Source organism: Telmatherina bonti, assembly GCF_933228915.1.
Source record: "Telmatherina bonti genome assembly, chromosome: 12".
Classification (NCBI taxonomy): Eukaryota; Metazoa; Chordata; class Actinopteri; order Atheriniformes; family Telmatherinidae; genus Telmatherina; species Telmatherina bonti.
This window is the reverse complement of record NC_136610.1, coordinates 24,516,967-24,540,981: the sequence shown is the minus strand read 5'-3', so window position 1 is coordinate 24,540,981 and position 24,015 is coordinate 24,516,967. Positions and strand designations below refer to the sequence as shown.

The 24,015-nt window shown below is 38.4% G+C and overlaps 1 protein-coding gene across 1 annotated transcript in view; it reads right to left on the bottom strand.

Annotated features, from left to right (window-relative positions):
- Positions 1–1,595: 1,595 nt before the first annotated feature.
- The window catches only part of pcdh11 (protocadherin 11), a gene marked incomplete at both ends in the record, with an annotated part of 122,083 nt that continues 99,663 nt past the window's right edge, over positions 1,596–24,015 (bottom strand). The window contains one exon of the mRNA XM_079250511.1: positions 1,596–2,059. Coding sequence (XP_079106637.1) covers positions 1,596–2,059 — 464 coding nt within the window. The remainder of the gene's footprint in view (positions 2,060–24,015) is intronic.

Sequence of the window (24,015 nt, the reverse complement as noted above, 5' to 3'; positions counted from 1 at the left end):
TGCTGTAGCAATACATTATGCTGCACCCAATCTGCTACGAGCCAAGTTAGTATGAAGTACTTATTATCGTCTGAACAATTTGCACTTTCAGGCATTGATGCAGTTTTCTCTTGGAACCATGTGTGGAGCAGTGTGCACACGAGTGGCTTTCAAATGGCTCATATGTCTATTCTACAGATAACTACAAAAATAAAACTAGCATAAATAATTCAGTTTGACTCAGGGCTTTGAATAAATTTTAGCAGTCCGGTCTATTATCCTCATGTCAACACAGTACAAACTGATATCAGAAACTTTACAGCCCACAATAACTGCTGTTTGAATGCACAGATTAAAAATGAATTTTAGGAACATAAGTGTTAATAACATGATTAGAACAGAGGAAATATATAAAGCTGTTGTCTCTGAACCCTTGTCACCTATTGTGTGCATATTCAGAGCATATTTCTGTGAATTAGAAACAGAATCGTTCCAAGCTTCTTAACCACAATAAGGGTCGCTACTGAGATCTCACATCAAAGTAATTAGAGCAAGAATTTCATAATTGGCTCTATAGCTGTTATTATGTGAAGGTTTCTGAGCAGCAAAATGTGAAACAAAAGGAGGAAAACAAAGCCTACATTTCCAAAGCGCATCTGTCTGAGCTTTTCAAGACAAAGCTACTGAGATAATGCTAGGAGTGAACATTTTCTTAATAGAGTTGGCAGAGATGGAGCAATCACCATATGGAAAAACATCATGAGTATGCAAGTGTGCACGGGCGAGGATTTGTAGTATGTTTTGAGGGGCGGCTCATTTTGTATACTGGTCCGTAATGGGAATGAATGCAAAATATGGTGGTGTGGTGATGTCTATTATCAGTCTAGTGATGCTTTGGAGACTTTTTCTTTTTTTTTTTTTTTCTTTTAATCCCTCCTCAGTCCCCTTGACCCAAAACAGATTTCTGAAACATGTAGAGGCAAACAAAAGAAGCATCTTCCACCGCCAGTTTGTGCCACATGATATAAGGAGCAATACTTCACTAGAACGTTAACAGAAATGCTATTAACCCGGAGTTCATAATTAACATTTAAGCCAGTTTAGCTTACTCATAACACAAAGTACTGCATTTGCATTTGTTTCTGTGCCAGGAAAGGATATTTTAGAACAGAGTCTTACTAAGCTAGACCAAAGGAGCTTCAAGTGTACAGTGGTCTTTTGTGTCACTAAGCAAACATCACCAAACTGAAAGCAAAATAGTCTTTTTTTTGTCTGCTTTTTTTCTTTTTGCTTTTTCTTTTTTTTTTTTTTTTAGTTTTTTGATGGATCTACTTTGGTGCGGAACTACCTCTTGTTATTATACATGTGTTGAGACATACGTTTCCTTTAAATGCTTAAGCTGTCTGACTGATTCCATTTCATTTTGTCTTGATAACATCAGCAGAGTCTTATCCATGCTAAGATGCCTTCACTGGTAAAACTGAGCTCGAACTGAACAGAATCATTCAAATTATGCATACCTCCACACGTACGCATACATACTAACCATAAAGTCATAACCCATCAATGGACTGAGTCATATGTACTGTATGTCAATGAAGAGCTGTCTTTTACTATTACAGCTGATGCTCATGTAAGAAGGAGCTGCTGCTTCCACCGGTTGGTGTCTGCTGCCCAGGCGACGAGAAGCTTGCTAGGGGGATGACCTTAACAGGGTCTTCCTTCTTACTACTGCAGTGTCTATCCAGGGTGTTGTAGAACTGTGGCCGGTTGATCCCTTTGTCCAGTTCATCTTTTCTGGGCACAGACCTGCCAAGAGTATGGCGGCCATCCATGACCCCCATGCTGCCCATGTTAGCTTTTACTCCCCGGGAACAGCTCTGCTGGAAGCCAAAGGAAGGGAGGGTAGCAGTGATGGTGGTGGTGGTAGGGGTGGAGGTGGGGCTGTTGCTGCCAGAACTCTGGAACTGGGCCAGGGCTGGGGGCATCCAACAGCTGTCAGAGTGGCCCAGTATTAGACACTCCTGGGTACAGGTCTCAGAGGCCTCAGCCAAGGCTTTCTGCAGGTTCACCTCAATGGCTGTAAGAATGAGAGGACAGAGGAAAACAACACATTTAGTACAACAGGTCAGAGCGCAGCTGGAACACAATCAGTTTACTCGGGTGAAGTCAAAGCAATGCATGAGCTCGTGAATCGTTAAATAAATAAATTAAAAAGTTGTTGTCTTATCAGAAATTGACCTACAGAATGTCAGCCTTTTAGAGAAATGAAAGTCAGTGATAAACGTTTCATTTCATCTTGTAACGAGAGAAACACCAACAGAGCATTTAATTTCAACTGGTATTCCCATGACTCTGTCTGTTTACCTACAATACGCAATAAATTCCCTGCAGCTTAATTAGAGTTCGAAAAAATATGTCTGCCTGCCTGTGTCTCAGATTGGCTGTACTATGTTAAATATTTAATGAACTTCTTAACAACGTACTTTATTTCAAATCTCTGTCACTGCCCTTTTGATTTCCTAAAGTCCAAAATAAACCTAATGGAATAATAATAATAATAATAATAATAATAATAATAATAATAATAATAATAATAATAATAATAATTTAATAAATAATAAATAATCATTTTAAGGTGGTTATTACTGTCCCAGCATTTGCATTTCCTGTATGGAAGGGAGGAAAAACTGCAAACAGAATGAAGAGGCGAGTGTGCAAGGCCAAGCGCTCAAACTATCTCATCTCATTATCCCGACACTGACATCACATGTGGAATGAGTTGGGGATAAGGCTTTGGCATAGAGACGTAGCAATAAAGCCTGTCATGCCAGATAATTAGAATGTAAAACAGTATGCACCAAAGCAACCCGGAGCCTCCAGTGTTATGTTTCTTAGGCCACGCAAAGGAAAGCGAGTCCTCATTCAAACATCACATCGCTCCTCTAGGCCCCAGCTTCAAGCTGTCATATAGAAATTATTTAGTGTATTTGCATAAGTAAGAATGCTATAAATAATAAAGCAGTCTCAGACCCCAGCACACTTTACTGACTTTTTCCTTAACACGCAGTTCCACATATTTTCAATCACAGCTGTGTTAAAAAAAAAAAAAAAAAAAAAAAAAAAAATCCAAACACCTTATTTACTGTTACAGCACTGAAACAGATGAATATATAATATGAGATTTTATTTAGTTATACCAGTCTGGTCACACAAAAGCACTAAGATTGGTGAGGAATGGTCCATTGCATACATTTCATGTATGGTAGTGTTTCCCCAGATCAGGCATCACTGCATCAACATTAATTGTCAGAGCAGAGTCTGGAAATGAATCACATGGCATAAATTGCAAGGATATATTTGGAGTGCCCACGTGGATCCAAATCTGTCTTCTCCATATTGAACTGGATCTGTGGAGCAGGAGTGTATAAATCCCTTGGGCGGTAAATGTGTCACCTTTCAGAGGGTCACTAACTTCATTAAGGCAAAAATGGATGCTTTCTCATTCTCTGAGCTTCCTCAATAGGGCTGAGCCAAGTCTCTGTCATGCCCTGTCACAATCTTTCCCCAAGTGTTATCTACTTTTTTTTTTTCCAGGGTTCTAATGTTTACAATGAGGTAATGTAGTAAAAAAAAGTTTTTTGTGTTTCCTTATGGGATTCATTACTTCTTCATTAAATATAACTGATCCATTCAGTCACAGGTGATGATATCTTTAACATATAATAAAAGGGTCATAAATGAAAGTTTATCTGTGGCCTGCAGATAAGCGATCAGTTTCTTTTAAAGAATGCACAGTCTCAAATGCTCTCTCCCTGAAGCAAGTTCTTTGCTCAGTGTTGGGGAATTGTTGAGTTTACTGTCAAATATGTACCTCTCATGCACAGCCTAATTAAGACTTCCATAATATAAACATGCAGAGCAGAGCTCACCTGACACTGTGACATCATACAACATTATGGCTCAAAGCAAGCTGTGATGTGTATTTATAAGAGAGTCCAAACAAATCACTATGCTTCTAATGTTTTGTTATTTATTCATTTAGATTTAATGTGTACAGATTACACATTAACATAATCATAATAAACTTTGCATTTAAATTGATTAATTTTATTAACAGGCTCCTCAAGCCTCAATTACAAGTATTTACGTTTACATATTTCTGGTCCATTATAAATGTTATGGTTTGAATTGGTTCAAATATTTTCAATATATGGTCAAGTATTTTGTATTTCATATATTATTTAAATGAAATTATTAAAAACTGTAGAAAATATAATGCTGTAAGACTCTAAAATGTAATTTTCGCTACCATGGAAATGCTGTATGCAATACACCAACTGAGAGAATAAAGACACTATATATAAAGACACTATGGAAGTCTAAAATATCTAAAGCAAATATTAGTTTTGGCAGACATGAAGTCAGGTGATGATCTACAGTCACTTCTCAGTTGATTATTGTAGTTTCCATGCAGCTGTCTCTGGCCCAGCACCTGTCCATAACTTTAAGCAGTTTAAATTCAGAGCAGTTTGATGTCCACAGACTGCCACATTTAGACAAGTTATATGATTTTTTTTTTTCCAAGGAGCCTCTCAAAAAGACATGGTCCTGAACTATTTTCTATTCCGGCAGGATAGTTAAGATATGCAGTGGTGGGTTTGGGAGGGTGGGAGCGTGACTTGAGTGATGTCGCTGACAGCTCTCGTTGCTTTTGTCAGCTAGAGGTATGCCGCAACCCGTTTGTGATGCCGCTGTCTTTTGTATTCTGGGGAAACAACTGTACCCCACGGAGCTTTCGGGAAAAATCACACATCACTGATGCTGCAGATCCCCTGATGGTGTGAACATTCTTTTCTGTGTTCCCTTCAAGGAAATTTGAATGGCAGACAAGTGGGGATAATGGCAAACAATGGGGAGTAATACCACGACTGAGATCAGATCTACACTTCTCATTTGAGATGATTTATCTTCACTGTGTAGCGGTGATGTGGCTGGAAAATAACCCTGATACTTGTTTAGTAACTATGCACTGTCAACGCAACATCTAAAAGAAGCTCAGCTGCAATCTGACTGCTGCCTACTGCACAAATTCAATGATATTCAGTTCATGATCTGATTCGAAACAGCCTGTGTCATAAGGTGATCTATTATCCATGGACTTGTGAATTTCTTGAGACTGTGCCACAGTTCTAGGTTTCCTACTTGATCTTGTGATCTTACACAAGGTCAATACCAGTGGTAGCCTCAAGCAATCTTGTTCTGCAACATCAACACATCCTTTGGCCTGCCACAGATCGAACACCACTGCATCCACATTCAACTGACCTTCCGTTCGCTCAGTCAAACATTACAGCTTGTATAAACATTGAACATATGTCTGAGAGAAGGATGAGAAAGCCACTGTACATGTTTTGTGCTAAATTAAAATATTGCATAGATTGCAGCTTGCAGATTGACTGGACACAAGGTGTGGCTGACAGAGTGCAACTGGTACTCATTAGGTCTCTGCTGGGTACATTTGGTGTGTGCACATTCAGTCCTGCTTGAAAGCAAATTGTAATGCAGAATAAATATAATATAATAATATTCAGTCACTGCTTTTGCATGCTAACAGGCAGGTGACAAAACACAGGCCACAAAGATAAATAGTTTCACTTTGGTAATTATCTAACATCATAATGTTTAAACGTGTCCTATGCAAAGAGCATTTATTTATGAACCCATTCAGGTTTGATGTCATAAGATTTTCATACCAGCTAAACATCTGGATTACCATATATAGTATTACACTTTTTTTTAATGGCCATTAAATCCACAACTGCATACTCTTCATGATCTCAGATGCAGAACCACACACATACACACTCCCACATGCAGGTATAATGCATATTAGTCAACTGATTGGGTCTTTGCAGTACAATGGTTTGAGATATTTAACATGACAGTTAATGATATTTACTGACAGAGCTTGTTACATCTTGATGAACTTCACATTAAGGTCTGCACACATATCACAATTCAACTCATTATTTCAGAATGCAAAAACTCATTATTGCTAATTAAAAGGATAATTGTGTGCTAGCACATTAAATTCTTTGAGCAGGCATCAGGGTGGTGGACCAGGCCCCTGACTCACCTTATATAATATTTGTATATAATATTTGTTTGCCTGAACCTTGCTTGCATTAAGGCATCAAACAATGCATTGTCACACCAGAACAGTAATGTTCCCTGCCTGCATGTCAATATGGACTTTAGTGACTAAATACTAGTGATGAGGTACTGAGTTGTTTTTATAAATCAACACAAACTAATCACCACACTTTGACTTCATCTTTTTTTTCTTTATTTTTACTGAACATAGTTTTGGAGCATGTACAGTCACTATGCAACACAGTTCTTTTTATTCACTGTGAAGACTGCAAAGGTTATTTCAGCTGGTTACACAACATCCACAGAAGTGCAGCCACTCATACATAGTCCAGAGTGCAACAGCCAAATAAATACACCTTTCACCACCTAGAGCAACATCACTCTGTGCTCTGCCCCTCTCGGTGTCAGATAATTTGGGATCAACAAGTCTGATAGCGCCACAAGATGCATTATAAAAGAGAATCCCTCTCTTAGTTACATAACCATAATGGAGTACTACATGGAAAACTATAATCAAGAATGCAATATTATCATCATCGTCACATTATATGTTCTTGTGTGATAAAGAATTAATGGATGAGAAGGAAGTCAAGAAAAAAAAATACAAAAAAAGGCAGAAAAACCATCCAAAATACATATGACAGACTATTTCAAAGAAATAGAATCTGAGTAGAAATAATTGAGTTTGTAATTAGACTTTATCTCCCCATTCTGCCTTATGCTCACTCCAAACGTTCAATCTGGATAAGCAAATGGATGGTTATTAATAATAATAGCCCCATTAAAACCACTTGGTGTTGCAGTGAAAAGAGGGTGCCATTACTTGCATCTCAGCTCTGACAAACATCGTTTAAAGGATCGACCAATGTCTGACTTCCCCTGAATCACAAAAACAAGGCTGCCCACCGAGCTTGTTCATGTTTGATGCATATTACTGCTTCCCCTCATTTCTGCTGGCTTATATGGAAGTAGCACGCTTGTGACTGATCCGTGCAGCAGTTTTGATTATGCATATAAACTCATAAACGCACTGAAGACTTTTCAAATTCAGGGGAGACTGGTTTTATGAAGAAATGAAAATTATATGTCATACTTGTGAGGCCTGTTTATACACAACATTAATTATGAATTAAGAGTTTGAGAGCTCTGAGACAAGGTTTTCTACTTCGTGCGAAGAGCCCGTATCCATGGCAATCAGTTTGAAAGTTTACTTTCCTTTGCACATCAAACTTGAATGCTGTTTGGTTTTCTTTCCTTTCTATCGGTTGAATGTGCCGTGTAATCCCCCGGTGAAGGCGGTAATTGCTGTCATTGTGGTCATTGTCCCTGTTGGAGAAGTAAATACCTCACTGCAGCAACAGACTTAATGTTTTGTCCAGGCATCGTTCCATGTATTCCCCGTAATACGAGCAACAACTTGTCTTCTACTGGTCATCTTCATCAGGGCAACCAAAGCACAAGCCCTTTATGCAAAAGGTTGGTTATCAATCTGCTGCGATGACAACAAAGAGGGTTTTTATTTTCAGTGAAACATAAATTTCAGAGCAGTTCTGTTGAGAAGAGATAGAAAGTGAGATATAAGAAATAGCGGAGTCCTTGCTGTCTTCGTCTTTTTTTTTTTTTACTTCTTAAAACAAATAATGTCAGAAGAAACAAATGGCCTTTTTTAAAAGAGACAATGTGATTTAGATAAGAAGGGAGAGAGGTTGTCCATATATACTCTAGACTAATTACTTCTGATGCATTTACTAAGACGCTGCTGACAACGGTGAGTCTCCGAGCCACATACGTATTTATCAGCACTTGTGGGACCTATACAGTTCCTCGCCTGTAATCCATCTAGCCTTGTCTTCTTGCGACCCCTTTTGCTTTCCGAGTGTTTGACCCATTGTAACTGAAAGTAATTGCAGGCAGAAAACAACATCTAATGATTACTTTATCTGGGAGTGTGAGAGAGAGTGAAAAGTCACAGACAGGTACTTTCAGCTAAAGGAGGAGGCCTTTTTTGTTCCCGACACACAATTTCAGACAACAAAGAATATTATTGACTTGGCAGAGATTAGAACACCAAAACAAATAACAAAGCAAGGAGAGAGGACAAAGTGCACAAAGAGAGAAAGGATCTCCTGAACAAGCAAGTGCCAAACACTTGCTTCTTTCTTTTTGTTGCTATTGATTAAAAGTATGTTGTAGGTTGAAGTACCCATTTCTCCACTGTGACTATAAAACATAGGAAGAATGTACGGGCTTAATTTAATGTAAATTCCATTTTCTACCAGTCACCTTTGTTGTCAAGGGGAGATGGGGAAAAAAAACACCTCAAAATTTCATTTCGCCACAGCATAAAATGTTTACACAAAAGCAAGGTCTGACACCTCCAGCTGCATTTGCACCATTTCCATCAACTGAAAACACAGTTGGAGGCTATAACAGAAACACTTTTCTTACACTTGATTTTTTTTTTTTTTTTTTTAAATGTGTGTGTGTGTGACATTGGTTGATTACATGTCTTCCATTATGCCTCAACTACTATTGGGCCTTCCCTCCCGAGGACAAGACGCCGGTGTCACCATCAACACAATCAGGCCTGGCCAAATACTCAGCATGGGCCAGATAGATGAGAGGTGCAAACACCATAACAATCTGCAATCAGCGCTCATCACCACAATGACACACAGAATGAGGCAGGGAATTTCTGTGGGGGGCAGAAACACAAGACATGCTTGTGGAGGCGCGCACACTCTTAAACCCACACGCATGCAGTGATTGCTCTCAGTTTAAAATCTCATGCAAGAAGGTAGCCATTCATTCCCCTGCCTGTAATTCTGCACTTGTGGAGACACTGGATGATACTGCAGATATACTGTGCAGGTGTGCTCTTACTGACAAGAAGGCAATACATAAATGTATATTTATAAGACAAAAAAAAAAAAAAAATTGAATCCACCTTAAAAATTCATTGCACATGGATGAGTGGCTGAACATTTCCATATTGTGTAGATAATGCGAGGAGTGGGAGATGAGAATAAAGAGGGTGGAATGAAAAGGAAGTGAAAATATATTAGAAGGATTAAAAAGAAAGGAAAACAGGCTGATTAAGTGAGACCTGACAATGCAGTCTGATATTTGCGAGAAGATTGGCTTGTTCCAGCTGGATTACTATCAAAACAATCTTCACATCTTTTTTTTTTTTTTTTTGGAGGGGGGGGGGGGTGACTTTGATCTAAAAACGTAAATGTCACTTATAACTCTCTAAGCTTTCCTTTTAAAATCAAATTAGAAGCTGATTGGAGGCATAAGCGAGTCCTCAAAGAAGCTTGTTGCATATATATATATATATATATATATATATAGGAGCCAGTAACAACTTGATGTTTGCAGAAAACAGCTAATAAAAATGCGGCGCCTGTTTTACACGACGGAAGAGACGAGAAAGACAAACTGTACAGCCGCCACCGACGTGCTACACCCTGTGTCATGTAACAAGCAAATTCATCACACTGACCCATTGCCCCCAATTATTATGGAAAACAAGAATGAATCAAATTAACATTGAAGAAGCTCTCGGATCCGGTGGCCTGTCTGTGCAGCCGATGGATACCACAGGAGGAAAAGAGAGGGTAATAAACAAGGTGCCACTCTATATGCCATATATCTTGCAGTCATTGATGATTAGCTGTTTTCCCTTAGCCATACATTACTGTTATTGCCTCCACAGCCAGGCAGATAGAAAGTGGATACAAAGGCATCGTGAAGCCCATCTTTCAACTGATAACTGGCAGGCTGAAAACAACTCAGCACCAGCAGCAGCTTGACTTCAGGACATAAGTAATCTGGCTATGGTGAAAAATGTAATCTCTTTTATGACAGTGTTGAGAGGAGGACCTGATATAGAGTTTTTGTTGTGTTTTTTCTCGCCTGGCGGTTTATCGTATTGTGAAGTAGTTCTGCGCAAAATAACTCAATGGTTACAAAAGAAAAAAGGAGTCTCCGCAGATGTCAGCAGCTCAACTCCTACCGATCCATCCTCCTCTGCAACGCTGGGAAAGCGTAATCGGCGTAAATTGTCGGCGTCAGAGGCAGACGCTCATTTTGTCCCCTTTTTTTTTTTTTTTTTGCTTGTCCTTTCTTTGTCCCCCTTCAAAATGTTTTGCAGACAGCTTAGGCATGAATGCAGACTGTATACTGTATTAGTCACAGTCATTAGTGATGAGCAAACTTACATTTCCAATATCAATGTGAAGTGTAGCATGGTAAAGGTTTTAATATGAGGGGCAGACTCTTCCCAGATTCCCCTGAGCATGTACACTTTAAAGGTTTTCCCTCTCCAAAGCACCACAGACCCTCCTCCGGGGACAACTATTAATTTTTCACTGAAACCTCCCCTGAATAATGAATTCTGTCCTATTTATACGCTGTGATAAGTCCACTGAATGTCTAAAAAGGGGTTATCGTGAAAAGGGTAAGGCTTTCAGAGAAAGACCTGTTCCTGCTTAACATGTTTAATTCATCCGCATCACCATGTTCTTGAAAGCAGAAGAAAAGTCATATAATGTATCACTGGCAGAGATGAAAGAAGACACAAGCGGCGCATTCAATAAATCACAGCTTTACTTATACTGTTTTGATGTTTACTGTCACAATCCTCCACCCAAACACCAGCCAGTGAAAGTTCAGATGTGTGCTTTTTTACTCCTTTAGGCCGTGGCTGACAGATATGCTCCAGCTAAAATCACAGAGGTACTCAGTGCCTTGTGTTAATGCTTCTGTCACTACGCACTTTGTTGTTGAGTGTAGACGTTGTCAGCTAGGATTCTCAGCAAAATGAGCGACAGGCACGAATAGACACATGGAGAAAGGGAGGAGTGCATGCCAAATAACAGCTGCTACAAAAAAAAAAAAAAAAAAAAAAAAAAGGAATAAAGCACAACCCATGCACAATGACATGCAAACCAGAGCATGTTTCTAAATCTGTGAGGGGAAAACATCAGCCAGAGCTGACAAATATTTCTAAAACTTGGAATACTTTTATTTTTAAAATAGCTGCTTCTATTCTCACACGTGAACAGGAAAAGCTGAAATTTTTACATGCCTCATGTCGCCTGATCTCACATACATGTGAGATAAACATAAACAGTCTGTGCAGCTGAATGTAAACACCTACAAACATCTTTTGGGGACAAAAACGGGACGGTGGAAGAATTAAAGACGTTTAAATATGAGCCAAATCTCATCAAAGAAACACGACACACACAGACATTCACACCAAATACTTCTTTCAGCCACGAGTTTATTCATATGAACAAGCTCTTATTGATGGCAAAATTAGACTTACTTACATAACTGGCTCAGTTCTTTGCACATCAAAGAAGAAAATGCTTTAGATGACCAGTCACTCCCATAGTCACCCCCACCATCGTCAGATCAAACACATCCAAACACCCACTAAAAGCAACACTTGAAGTCTGAATTATAAATCTTAACATTGCTAAGCAGTGGCTGCTCGATTCGGCATAAACATGATGGGAAATAAGGCGCAGTCGCTTCCACCATACTGTAATTATATGTTTTCACGCAATGCAATTAAACCAAGTGGTTATAAAAACTATTTTCAGTGTCTTTAGGTTTATAGTGCAAATAGTGAAATAAAACAAAGTAGAAATATGCATTAGATATTATTTAAAGCAGAAAGAGAATACATGTAATATGTGAGAAGTCCAAAGCACTGAGTAAATAACTGTGATGGCGATGATGTGATGATGATCTAAAGGTTACAGCTGTTAGCAGAGAGGATAATGGAAAACAACATGCAGCTGCTTTGTAGTGTAGATTGCCATCAACCCACTGACCTAAGAGTGTTTATACTGTTTAGCCCAGAGAAAACTTTCACACATTAATATTGCACATATTTGATTCAGGCTGGTTGTCATGCCCTGAGGACACTTGTACGTACATTTTGTCCTGGGGTGCCAGTCTCTTCAGTTATTTCCCCCCCACACACCCACAAAAAGGCTAGAATAGAGTGTGTATGATACATCTCTTCTTCCTGTTTTTCTTTTTCTTTTTTTCCTCTCTCTCCGTCGGCACATCTTTGCAGCATATCTTTACAGAACCAGGGGGCTGCATGAGGAGACGAGGAATTTGATCAATGAGAGAAGAAAAAAAATCAGGATGTCACTAACATGTCTGTGTGTTTGTACAACTGTATGGGGGGAAAATTGCCATTGCTTCCTGGCTCATCGCTACTTCCAGCACTGCTACAGTGACATCACTATAGCCAATTCCATCCCTCTCTTTACTGAAAGAAAAAATTTGTGTGTGTTTGTGAGAGAGAGAGAGAGAGAGAGAGAGAGGAAAATACAAACAGACTGTCTCTATGTAATTCAGTGTTTGAAGGCACCAATACCCATCTCTATGATAATTTCCTTTTCAGCATGAGCAAAGACAGCAACACTGATACTATTCATTTCCCCTTTATTAACTGGTGCGGAAATGCTGGGCCCAGCAGAGGTGCATTCTAAAGTCTTTCAGTACTGAAAGGTTCCAGTGCTTGTTTTCAGGATGTGTTTTAGCAGCCATAAAACAGTAAAAGCAAAAGAAAAGACGAAAACAAAACAAACAAAAAAAAAAAAAATAGTTGTACAGGCTACATCAATCCACACACACATCACATGAACATTTTGTAACATGAGACCCTGTCAGTTCTAAAACATCACATGCCTTTTTCAAGTAACCGTCATCGTCCAAAACGTTTCCCTACAAATCTCGGAGTTTCAAATTCATTTATAGTTTGCAATTCGTGTTTGAGTTTCCTGTTTGACTTCTAGAGTGAAGTCCAGTCAATCACTGTGACATTCAATTCAGTGGAATTGATGACTTACCATTTTTATCTTGGTCTGATGTCCCTTTTATTTGTCCTCATCTGTGACTCTTCCTCTCCCCACTCTGACATTGCTAATTATTTCAAACTATCAGGTAGGCAGTTTCCATTTCAATTAAATCTCATCTTCTCTGCTGACCTTGGGGTGGAAAACAGTGCTGCTCCCTCAGCCCTGAATATTTCCTCCGGCAGTTATGGGTGCCATTTAAGATTTAAACTCAATTTGAGCCTGACTTCAGTGGATACACAGCAAGACAGAAGCGTGGTCAGTGTATGTATTTCAGTGACATCCTTAATGTGATAATTGAGAGTGGCCAAATTAAAGCTTTGAGGCATAAATGGCTACTTCAACACACCCTTGGGTAGCTAGAAAAGACAGATTTACAACCATATGCTGCTAATCAAGCTTTCTAGTATGAGCTTTGAATCTTAATGTACTGATGTTACGACAACATAGTGGTGCATCAGTTTAACAAAGACATAATATGCGGTAAGGGTTATGGTCGCTGATGGTTAATGGGATTAAGAAGTGATAAAACAAAATATTATGAAAACATGCATTAAAATGTTATATATTTTACATCTGGAAACATAAAAGAGAAAAATAAAAAACAAAAAAAAAAACAATTACATGATATTGACAGCTAGTGCAATCAAAGGCTCCCCCGCCAGACTCAATGAGGTGCCAATCAACTGAGTATCTCTGCCTCATGTTGCCGCCGCCGCCACCGCCTTTCATTTTAGAGTCGGAGGAGATTCTGCCGTAGTGAATCATCAGTCAATAGCTCAGAGCTGATGGTTAATGTTGATTGATGATATTCAATACCCCTACACCCCACCCCCGCAGCATGTCCACCTCACTTCTCAATAGTAGCTCTCATCCATCTAGAATCCAGAGGAAACATCCGAGCTAATATTGTCAATATCATTATTGTTAGTAGTAGTAGCTAAAGTAGCAGCAGTTCTAGTAATAAAAGCAGCTGCAGAAGAAGAAAAAGTTGCAATTGTCTTACTCCGTTCTGACGGCTTTATTGTTTATCTTTGTAAGAAACCGGTTGTTCATCAAATTCTACAAAAGGTCACCCGTGATTGATTTGAGCTATAATTAAAACAATTATTAAAACAAATGATGAAGCACCACATGCTTTTTCTTCATTGTCCCATGAAACAACATGACTTAGAATGTCATCCATAATGGCATTAGCCAACAGGATGTGCAGGCTTTGAAGAACAACTTAGTACATGCCTGTAATTACAGTGATTCTATCAAATGTGACATCTCTATCATCTCTGTACTCTGCCTCGCTCGTCCTTTTCCTTCACCTGTGGTGACTTGCTTGTGACCAGAATAATAGAACACGATCGCTTCTGAACCATGAAGAAAGATAATTTCTGTGGAAATATCTTAATGTGAATTTATGTGTAACATGACAACGGCAACCTGCAACAGGAACTTTCTAACCCAGAAATGTCAAGAAGGAGGAGGAACATTGTAACAAAATATAGGGATGACATTGAGCTGCGAAAGCTTCACCTTTACAAATGAAACGATTCTCGCTCCCTCCTCCTGCCTTTGTCTCTATACTTTGTTTCTGTCATGTTATTCTCTCTAAGAATAGTTTTCTTTTTTCTGGCCATCTCGTAATTTTTTTTTTTTTCTAGATTGAATACACGCCTTGAGACCATTTCAGGTATTCTGCTCTATTAAAGCACGCTTTAGATCAAGTAAATTCCTCTGCTGGTTGTCTGCAGAACAAGAGGAAGGCATCAGGGGATCCATGCTAAGAGACAGACCATATGTTTCCATCAACTGATGATGGTTTCCCCTGGTAAAGCTTTGCATTGCATTCCTTCATCTCCTCTTCTTGCTACTGGCTGAACTACACTAAATGTGTGCTTCATAACAGTTTCTTTATCAGCAGAAGAAACTGGTTTATTTATTTGAAAGCACATTACTCAAACTATTTATATTTAAGGGAATCTCCTTAGACTTTATTAGGGAAGCATAGAGCTTGGACCAGATCATGTTATAACATGATAATTCCATTGCATGAACATGAAATGTTATCATGTGATCAATTTTATTGTAAAAACTTTAAACTTATTAAGTTTGTGATATGTGATGGTGGTGCTTGAAGGACACTAATAAACAATACAGGACTTCGTCTTTATGTCCACAACTTAATTCTTTCAGGTCATTCCAGTGTCAGTGCTGCATATAGAATTTATTTTCAGAAGAAGGCCATAGGTGGAAGGACATGTTAACAAAAAGCAAAGCACACCCAGACATGTCCGCGCAGCATCTCACTGCGCGCAGGTCGGTGACATGTGTTGCTCATAACTATCATACATTCCTGTCTGTACAGCAATAAATCAGAATATGAATAATTAAACTTTAACAAAAAAAAAAAAAAAGAAAATGTTTTTGCTTGTTGAAAATCATTTCCATAAAGTTTACTTTGCTCCAATATTTCTCACAACATCTGCATACAGTAGGTCTCCTTTCTGGTTCATGATCTCACAGTAAAACTTATCACATCATTATGTGATATTTTTTGCACTTTTATAATAAAAATATCACGTTGTAACCAGGGATGCCTCAAATCAGCTTTTTTACCGATATCTGATATGTCGATTTTGTCCAACTCTTAATTCCTGATACTGATATCAGCTAATACTGATGGAGCGAGTTGTGCCAAACAAACAGAACTATCTGGAATACTATATATGACATCTCTTACATTTTGTCATTAAGCTAGAAGACACATAGCTGAAGAGTTTGATGTATCATATGTGCATGTTGTTAAAATGTTGTTCCATTAAAAAGGTAAAAACTGATACCTATAATTTCCAATGTTGCATTTTAATGCAGATATCAGCCAATAATATTGGTAGAGCGATAATATCGGACATCTCCAGTTATAACCTGATTCTGATTTTGTTTTTAATTGAGTGACAGCTCTACATACTTTGTACCTCATCTTAAGTAAAGAAAAGTAACAAATCTTGTTAAAAAGAATGAAAAGTGAATATCAGCTCTGTCCTCAACTCTTAGAAAGTGGCAAGAATGCATATAACTCTCATCCTCACCTTTTCATTTGCTCTTTGATTCATAAAGCTCTTAAAAGAGCGAGGTGGGATTATAATCATTTACGGCGAAGCAGATATTTCCCTCCATTCCCATTTGAAATATTATTCATTGTCATTAATAAACACACTGGGAGCATGTAGCAGAGTTTCCTGGCTATGTTGCGCATCTCAGCCAAGTACGGATAAACAGATGAAGCCAGAATGTGACTAATCATTGAGAAACAGGCTTTCCTGAAACATCAGTCATAAACAATCATCCACAGTTTAAATGCTGTAAAGAACAAATCACGATGATATTCCATTAACGACAACTCTCCCTCTACTCTTCCTTCAGTCTGCACTTCACAGTAAACACAACAAAGGATTGTAAACTCTACTGGCAGGAGAAGAAAGGGTATTAATTTTTCAACCTGGAAACTGTAAACTGAAAATACCTGTGAAGTGGATAATTCTGTCTGGGGGAGACATGTCGTCCCCCCCCCCCCCCCCCCCCCTTCCTTGTGTCAACACAACTTCTTTTGAGGTGTGCAGCGTTGTCTGTATGGTCCTGATAAGTCTCTTATTCTCAGCAAAGAGTAATTTGCAAAATGCAGACGGCTGTACACAGACTCTCCATATTGTTAATTAAATCATTCTGCCTTTGATGTTTTCTCAGGTTTTAATGGGAAAATAACAAAATTAAGCGGGATGCTGTCATCCCCTCCTTGTGAAAGGACTGAGCCATGGATGCTACATCAACTATTGAGGCTGAAATACTGTAAATAAATTAAATTAACCGTGAATAAAATTGCATGACTTCCCACCAAAAGCAATGTATTGTTCTTCTTCATAGCTGTCAGAGCACTGGTCTGTTAGGGAAGGCGTATATTGTTCACAGTAATTTGCAATTTTCATTGCGAAACAATCAAAAACCGCATGCGATAGAGTGAAAAACCATACGTGTCTTGTGAAAACAATCAGTTCTTTTTTTTTCTCGAATCTATCACAATTGACATGATATTTTGTAATCAGTCTCGAGGTCAACTATTTATCTACTAATGCAACACATGGATTTAAAAAAAAAATGTTACCTGGTTTGATTATTTTGAGTTTGAATATGTAATCAACACACGCAGTTCCCAACCTTTTTCTCCCTTTCTGCATCTCATCTCCTTAATTTGATCAATAAAGATGAGTTTCTGTCCATAATGAAATTCACACTCAATCACAAGTTTGTCAACACAAAGGTCAAGGAATAAAGAGATTTTGTTCCAGAAAAACAAAACAAACAAAAAAGTATAAAAAAAGAAGAAGAAAAAAAAAAAGGAGACTAATTAGTTTACCACTCTCAATATGAAGCTGCTTAACAGCAGCCTTACTGAAAACTATGATGCAATCCATTTTGTTTTGTCAATAACTTCCCGGGCCACAAATATGCTGGGAGTATTACACGACGACCTTTGCACTAATCAATCCACTAACAGTTTGTACCTAAAGAGTAACATCTGCAGCCGGGATGGAGAGACTGTTTAGGGTCAAGTTGATAAAAGAATACAGCCCCGAAGGTATTAAAGTCAAGCTGATTATCTGAATGGTTCGTGTTTTTACTCCAACCTCTAATTACTTCCAAGGCTCGTCTTTAAAAAAGCAATTATGAGCAGGGCCAAACTCTGCATCTCGCTTTAACGGTTCAATGCTGTAATAATTTATTTGCTCTCATTTGCAAAATGTCAGCAAACAAGTACATATAAAAAATAAACAAATAGAAATCCAAGAAAAACATGCTTATTTGCTCTATAAACTGCACTACAAGCCTCAATCTCCCAGTAACAATGAAAATCAGGTGACTGTTCTTTATCATATAGATAGAAATAAGCAACATGATTTTACTGGAGACCTCATCTGAACTGTTTTCTTTGCTTTTATCCACCAGTAGAGGGCACATAGCCTCCCTCGGTGTGTCATTTCAATGTTTGCTGGGTATAAAACCAACTTAAGACCTCCCTAATACTACTTCTCCGGCCTGCTGATGGGCTATGCAGTCTGAGCTTCTGCAGTGATATCAGCTAGGGATCCACATTACAACACAATGCAGCAATACACACTGGGCAACCATAAACTCCACCAAGATGAAATCTACACTGGCTGGCCTTTGTGTTCACTTGACAGAATATAGATTTTTCTTTCTTCCTTTCAGATTCTAACAAGAGGCCAGGATATTATTCTCTATCCATGGTGTCTGTCAAATTGTTATTTAGGCAAAGGAACCAAGTTGGAGCCTGAACAACATCAACACAGGAATCTAATAGCACAAATGCTGTAGGAGAGCGTGGCGGACTTTTAGCTACTTGTAGCATAACAAAGGTGTGAGGCACCTGCTTAAATGATAAGTCCTGCTTCTGTCTTACCACAGATGTCCAAAGGCAAGCTGACAGCACGGCCCCACAGACAGGCTGGAGATTAATGATTTGTGACAGCTTCAACGAGCCAGGATATGAACAGTCATCCTGCAGCCATTACATAAGTAGAAACAGCTGTTGTTTCAGCAGAGGCTTTGATTTCTTACTGTAGCTGCCCCTCATAGACAAGTAGAGGCAGCGGGGACCCCCACTGTCACATACAAACAGGCGGAAGAACGCAGTGTTGCTGAGCTTTTGCAGAGAGCAAGGACTCTTCCTTTTCTAATGTCCATTTTCCTCATAAATTACGATATTTCAGATATCAATAATGCAAATAACAGTGCCTTTGCATATGATATAGTTTATGTTGGTGGCTTTAAATGATCCTGCAAATTCCCGCTCTGTAATTATAACAGCATGAATTATGTGTGACAGTAATTTTGCTTCTCAGACTGTGTTGTGATTAGCATAGGCATGAATGGAGCTAGATTAAACCCAGTTGGAGAATATAGTGAAGCAACTGCAATTATAAACATTATTCCTACCCTGTCTTGTTTTCAGAACACTGCCTTGTTCTGCCACTATAAGATTTAGATACTCCCTTTGTGATGAAAGCCTGTTTTGAAACCTGGTGAATGTATGCAACACGACAGACCACTTTGTTTCAGCAGGACAAAAGGCAGGCTTGGCATGCGCTTTTTGACAATGTCTGCTTGCTATTTCTAAGCATTCTTTTCCAGATCTCCCCAATGAGGGCCTTTGAATAGAACGCAGTCTGGGGCTTGCTTTGTACGGACGCCAGCTTTTCGAATGATCATAATATTTAGGTTTTAACATTACCATCACCCCTTTATTGTGAGGTCTCATCCAGTTTTTGTGATCCAAAAAAAGCACAAATCAATTTTTTCACTTCAACAAAATCCAGCTATAAATTGTATTGCGCAACACTTTTGAAAACTATATGTACATTTTCCAGCAAAGCTGCTTGCACTGACACAGGGACAAAAGAGAAAAATTCTCCAGTCATCTTTTATGGAATTGTTTTCAGATTTGCATGTCTGCATGTGCTGTCCTTGCTTAGGATTCAGCAGATGGAACCATGGGATGGAGGTTATCAGCCATCCCATTCCTCTCTGGACTGTAATTCGTTGTCGACAATGTGCTATGGACCCTAAAGGCCTGCCATCTGCTTACTTTCGCTCCTTCCAAAGGTGAGAAATTCCAAACCCCCACCTGGTTGTTGTTTTGGTCATGTATGCAATCTACACTAGTGCTGATTATGCTTTTCGTGGGCTTAAACTGTGTAATCCATTTTTATGATATGTCAATAGTTTAAGTAACACCAGTTAATAAGTTATCAATTAAATTGCAAATTATTGGTGATGAAGGCATTGTCTTAAAGATTTGGTTAATATTGATAAGTATCTAAGAGAATTTAATATGTAAAACAATATAAAACTCAACTGTATGAAAAGATTAAATGAGGACAAACTAGAGTGAGCTGAAAGTTTACACACACCCTCCAACAATACTCCAATTTTAAATGTGTTTTAGTTTTATTTCTTGACATCTTTTATATCTTTTTTCTTAGTCTTTCTGAAGCTATGTATTTACCAATACCTGTGTGCAATGGACAAGCTAAGAGTACATACAAATAGATGCTTTGATGTAATCTTTGTTGTAATATCTGTCCGACAACATTTAAAGCTGGTAAGTAAAAATGGTTATATTGGGATTAGCAGAGGAGCACTTGAATGAGGCAAATGACCCAGTAAATCCTGTTCAATAAACCAGTCGCTCAAGTGGTGTTGTGGTCCCAGATTTGCTCAAAAAGAGAAAAACAATATAAAAGAAACATGTTTAGGCTGATAAATGATTGCTTTGTTACAAAGGAACTAATCTGGATGCCGGGATATTTCATTCTGACAAACATGTTTTCTTTAATCTCCTGCAAAGTCCCGTTGGCCAGTCAAGGTCGCCTAATGTCTTCTGTAGGTGATTGTTTGAGGGCGTTTGTAGGTGGGCTGTACGGTCGACCCTCAGTAACACACCTTAATCTGACAGCAAGAAGTTAACACCTGTGTTTCCCCCTCTTCCCCCTTTGCTTATAGGAATAAAATAAAATAAAATTATTTGTTTCAATAAATAAACAAATAGGCACACAATCACCACATAAAGCAACAAAACTATCAATTTTTCTGAAAAATTTAAATCAAAATGCAAAACAATGCATGAATGTGCAAATTTGCCAAGAAACTTCAAATTGCACAATAAGCACCTTTGTGGCTCATGCAATCTCATGCAATACTTTGCATGAATTTTTAAGCCTACCCAGCCTCGGCTAACCTAAAATATGTAGAAATGGAGAGGTGACTGAAGGCATGCATCGTGTCCCATGGGTCTTTTTCTGCTTAGATACTGAGCTCTTCTCCCAAGCTTCCTGAAAAAGACTCTATAAATCATCAAATTGATCTAGTGAGAAAGATTTAAGCCTTAGCTCAGTGACAGAAATCTCGTTCCAAGGTCAGGTACTGGGAAGCAAAAGCCAAGGGTCACCTGTCTCCTCTCACCTGCCCTTGATGTATCCCCTGCACAACACCCAAAGGTCCCGGGAGATTCCTGTTCTGCTGATGAGTTAAACCTGTTTGAGCCATAGAAATCCACAGGATTTCTATTGGTCTTGTCTAGTGCTGTGCAGGACAGCAATCATACTGCTCAGCTGCATCAATCAATATATAACATTGGCACAGCATGTCGCCGCCGATGCAGCTACGGCGCAGCGTCCAAAGTTTTTCTGATGGACCAAAATTCATCTAGCTAAAATACATGCAGTAATTCATCATGAGATGGATTATTCCAAGAAAGTTTGACTCTACATGGACACATGGATTCCTCAGGAGACATAATCTCATTACACTTAATCACTCATTCCCTTGATGCGAAGATAGGGGGAGTAGTGTACGGTGTTGCCATACAGTATGATTCAGAGTTGCTAAGTATAGCACATGCAGCCCGTAGAAGCTGTGGACAGAAGGTATCCCCTGGGCGCTCAGAGAAATGCTACATATGAAATGGAGCGGCAAACTTTCTCCTTTTTTTTTTTTTTTTTTTTTTTTTTTTAAAATGGGGCATTATGTATGCATGTGGGGATGTTTGTTAAAAACCCTTGTCTGCTGTCAGGCTTCACCTCCTCCCTTCTGTGCTCAAAGAAGGAAACGTAAGCTGTTTACAAATACAGTATGACAGGCTAGATACTGCTAACTTAAGTTTTCATGTCAAAACCTGTCAGTGACATTTAACAAGAAGAAAAAGCATGTCAGACCAAAAAGGCTTCCAGATAAAAGGACCAAACCCTTTGAAACGTAGATGCAAATAGCACTTCAACCTCAGATGTGCTATTTTCCCTTATTTAAAAACACTTACATCTTTTTTGTAATGATACAATTGCATCAAATACTTATTTCATGTAATACTACAATCTTCTAATTAGTCAGTGACTTATATGTCTTCAGTGCTTCACAATTATTTACAACACGAGCATTCTGTGTATTTCAAATCCAATAGCGTTGCTGTTTCTTTAATTTTGTTTATCTTTTTTCTGCAACTATAGCACAGCATATACAAGAAAAATATTGAGTTTGGTGAGAAAAGCTTGAGGCTGTTTTGAGTTCGACAGGGAATAGAATTTTTTTTTTTTTTTCAAGGGCAGTGCGTAATCATGAAGCTATGTTATTCCCTATGATTGTAGGACCACTGGCAAAATGGACGCACGTGTACACGGACGTGCCCATACACCCGGCATGCTTGAAATGCTACTTTACAACATCAACAAAGATCAGAGTGAAGAGACATCAGACACTTGAGTCCAGGTGATGTTCCAGATTTGTGCATGAAGCGGCCTCTCTCTGTGTCTCAGCAGTTGTGATCTCTGCACTGCCAATTAGACATGCTTGTTGTCAAGGCAACATGAGGAATGGATACAATTATATAAACATGTATATATATATATATATATATAAATATATATTTACATCATATTTTTGTGAGTGTATGGGTATATATATATATAAATATATATATATATATATATATATATATATATATATATACACACATCATATTTTTGTGAGTGTATGGGTATATATATATATATATAAATATATATATTTATATATATATATATATATATATATATATATATATATATATATATATATATATATATATATATATATATGTTTATATATATGTTTATATATGTGAGTGTGTGCTGAGGTGCAGGTTAGAAATAAGCTAAGAGAACATTTATTCATTCATTATCCTAACCGCTTAAACTGATGAAGGGTCGTGGGGAAGCTGGAGCATATCCCAGCAGTGTTTGGGCAAAAGGCAGGGTACACTCTGGACATCTAGCCAGTCCATCACAGGGCCACACACAGACAAACAACCACTCATGCACACACTCATTCCTAAGGGCAATCTAGAGTAACCAATTAACCTAACGTGCATGTCTTTGGATGGTGGGGGGAAGCCAGAGTACCCAGAGAGAACCCACACATACACAGGGAGAACATGTAAACTCCACACAGAAAGGCCGCTGCCCAAACCTCGCCCCAGCCAAGGATCGAACCAGCGACCTTCTTCATGTGAGGCCAGAAGGTCTCACAGTAATAAAGACAAATGATGGTCATGTTCAACTTTAATCAATTTATAGAAATGTGTGTCTGCAAAAGATAGGTGGTCATAAAACAGAGAAAACACACGTGAGCTACTGTATTTTCTTCCTCCGACACAAGCAAAATGTCTACAACTGCTTTGTCTTCTTAGATAAGCACAGACACGACTACATTTGTTGATACTAAAGTACTAAAGAACACAGAACCAAAGTGTCAGCCATCATTTACAGCTTATTCTGATAGGACTATTTCTCATTTGTGTTATCTGAACTCATCGCACACCTATTCCTTAGAGGTGGGTGCCAGATTTATTTCTTTTCATTAAATTACCATATTTCAGATTTTTTTTTTTTTTTTTTCCATTTTCCAAACTTCGGGATTTGTGTATCTGTTTTGCTTTCCTGTAGTGTTTTGAGGGCTTTAGTAATGAAAGAGAAACAACTTCAAAGAGATTAACTCATCCGCTTCAGATAATAATGAAACAATGAGATAGCATGTAGTTTTCTCCTCCTGTTGCAGCCGCAGCAGTAGGCATCAGGGAAGACCGTGCAGAGGAATTTGATTATGTTTTCTTTCCCTGTCACTTCTTTTGTTGTTGTTGGTGTTTTGTTTTTTCTTTTTTCAATTTTATTCTTAAGTCGCATTTTATTAGACAGAAGAAATCTGTGTGAGGATACAGAATTACTTACTGCTGTTGCATGCAATAAAACGGTTTTTAGAAAGTCAGTCATAACTGAGCCTGAGATCAGAGGCAGTTGTTCTTCCAGCGCTGAAAGCAGCGGTGAAAAGTCAGCAATCACATCAAAGCAAATCACCAACTCAGCTGCAAGAAGTATTTGTTTTCCCTTACAACTTA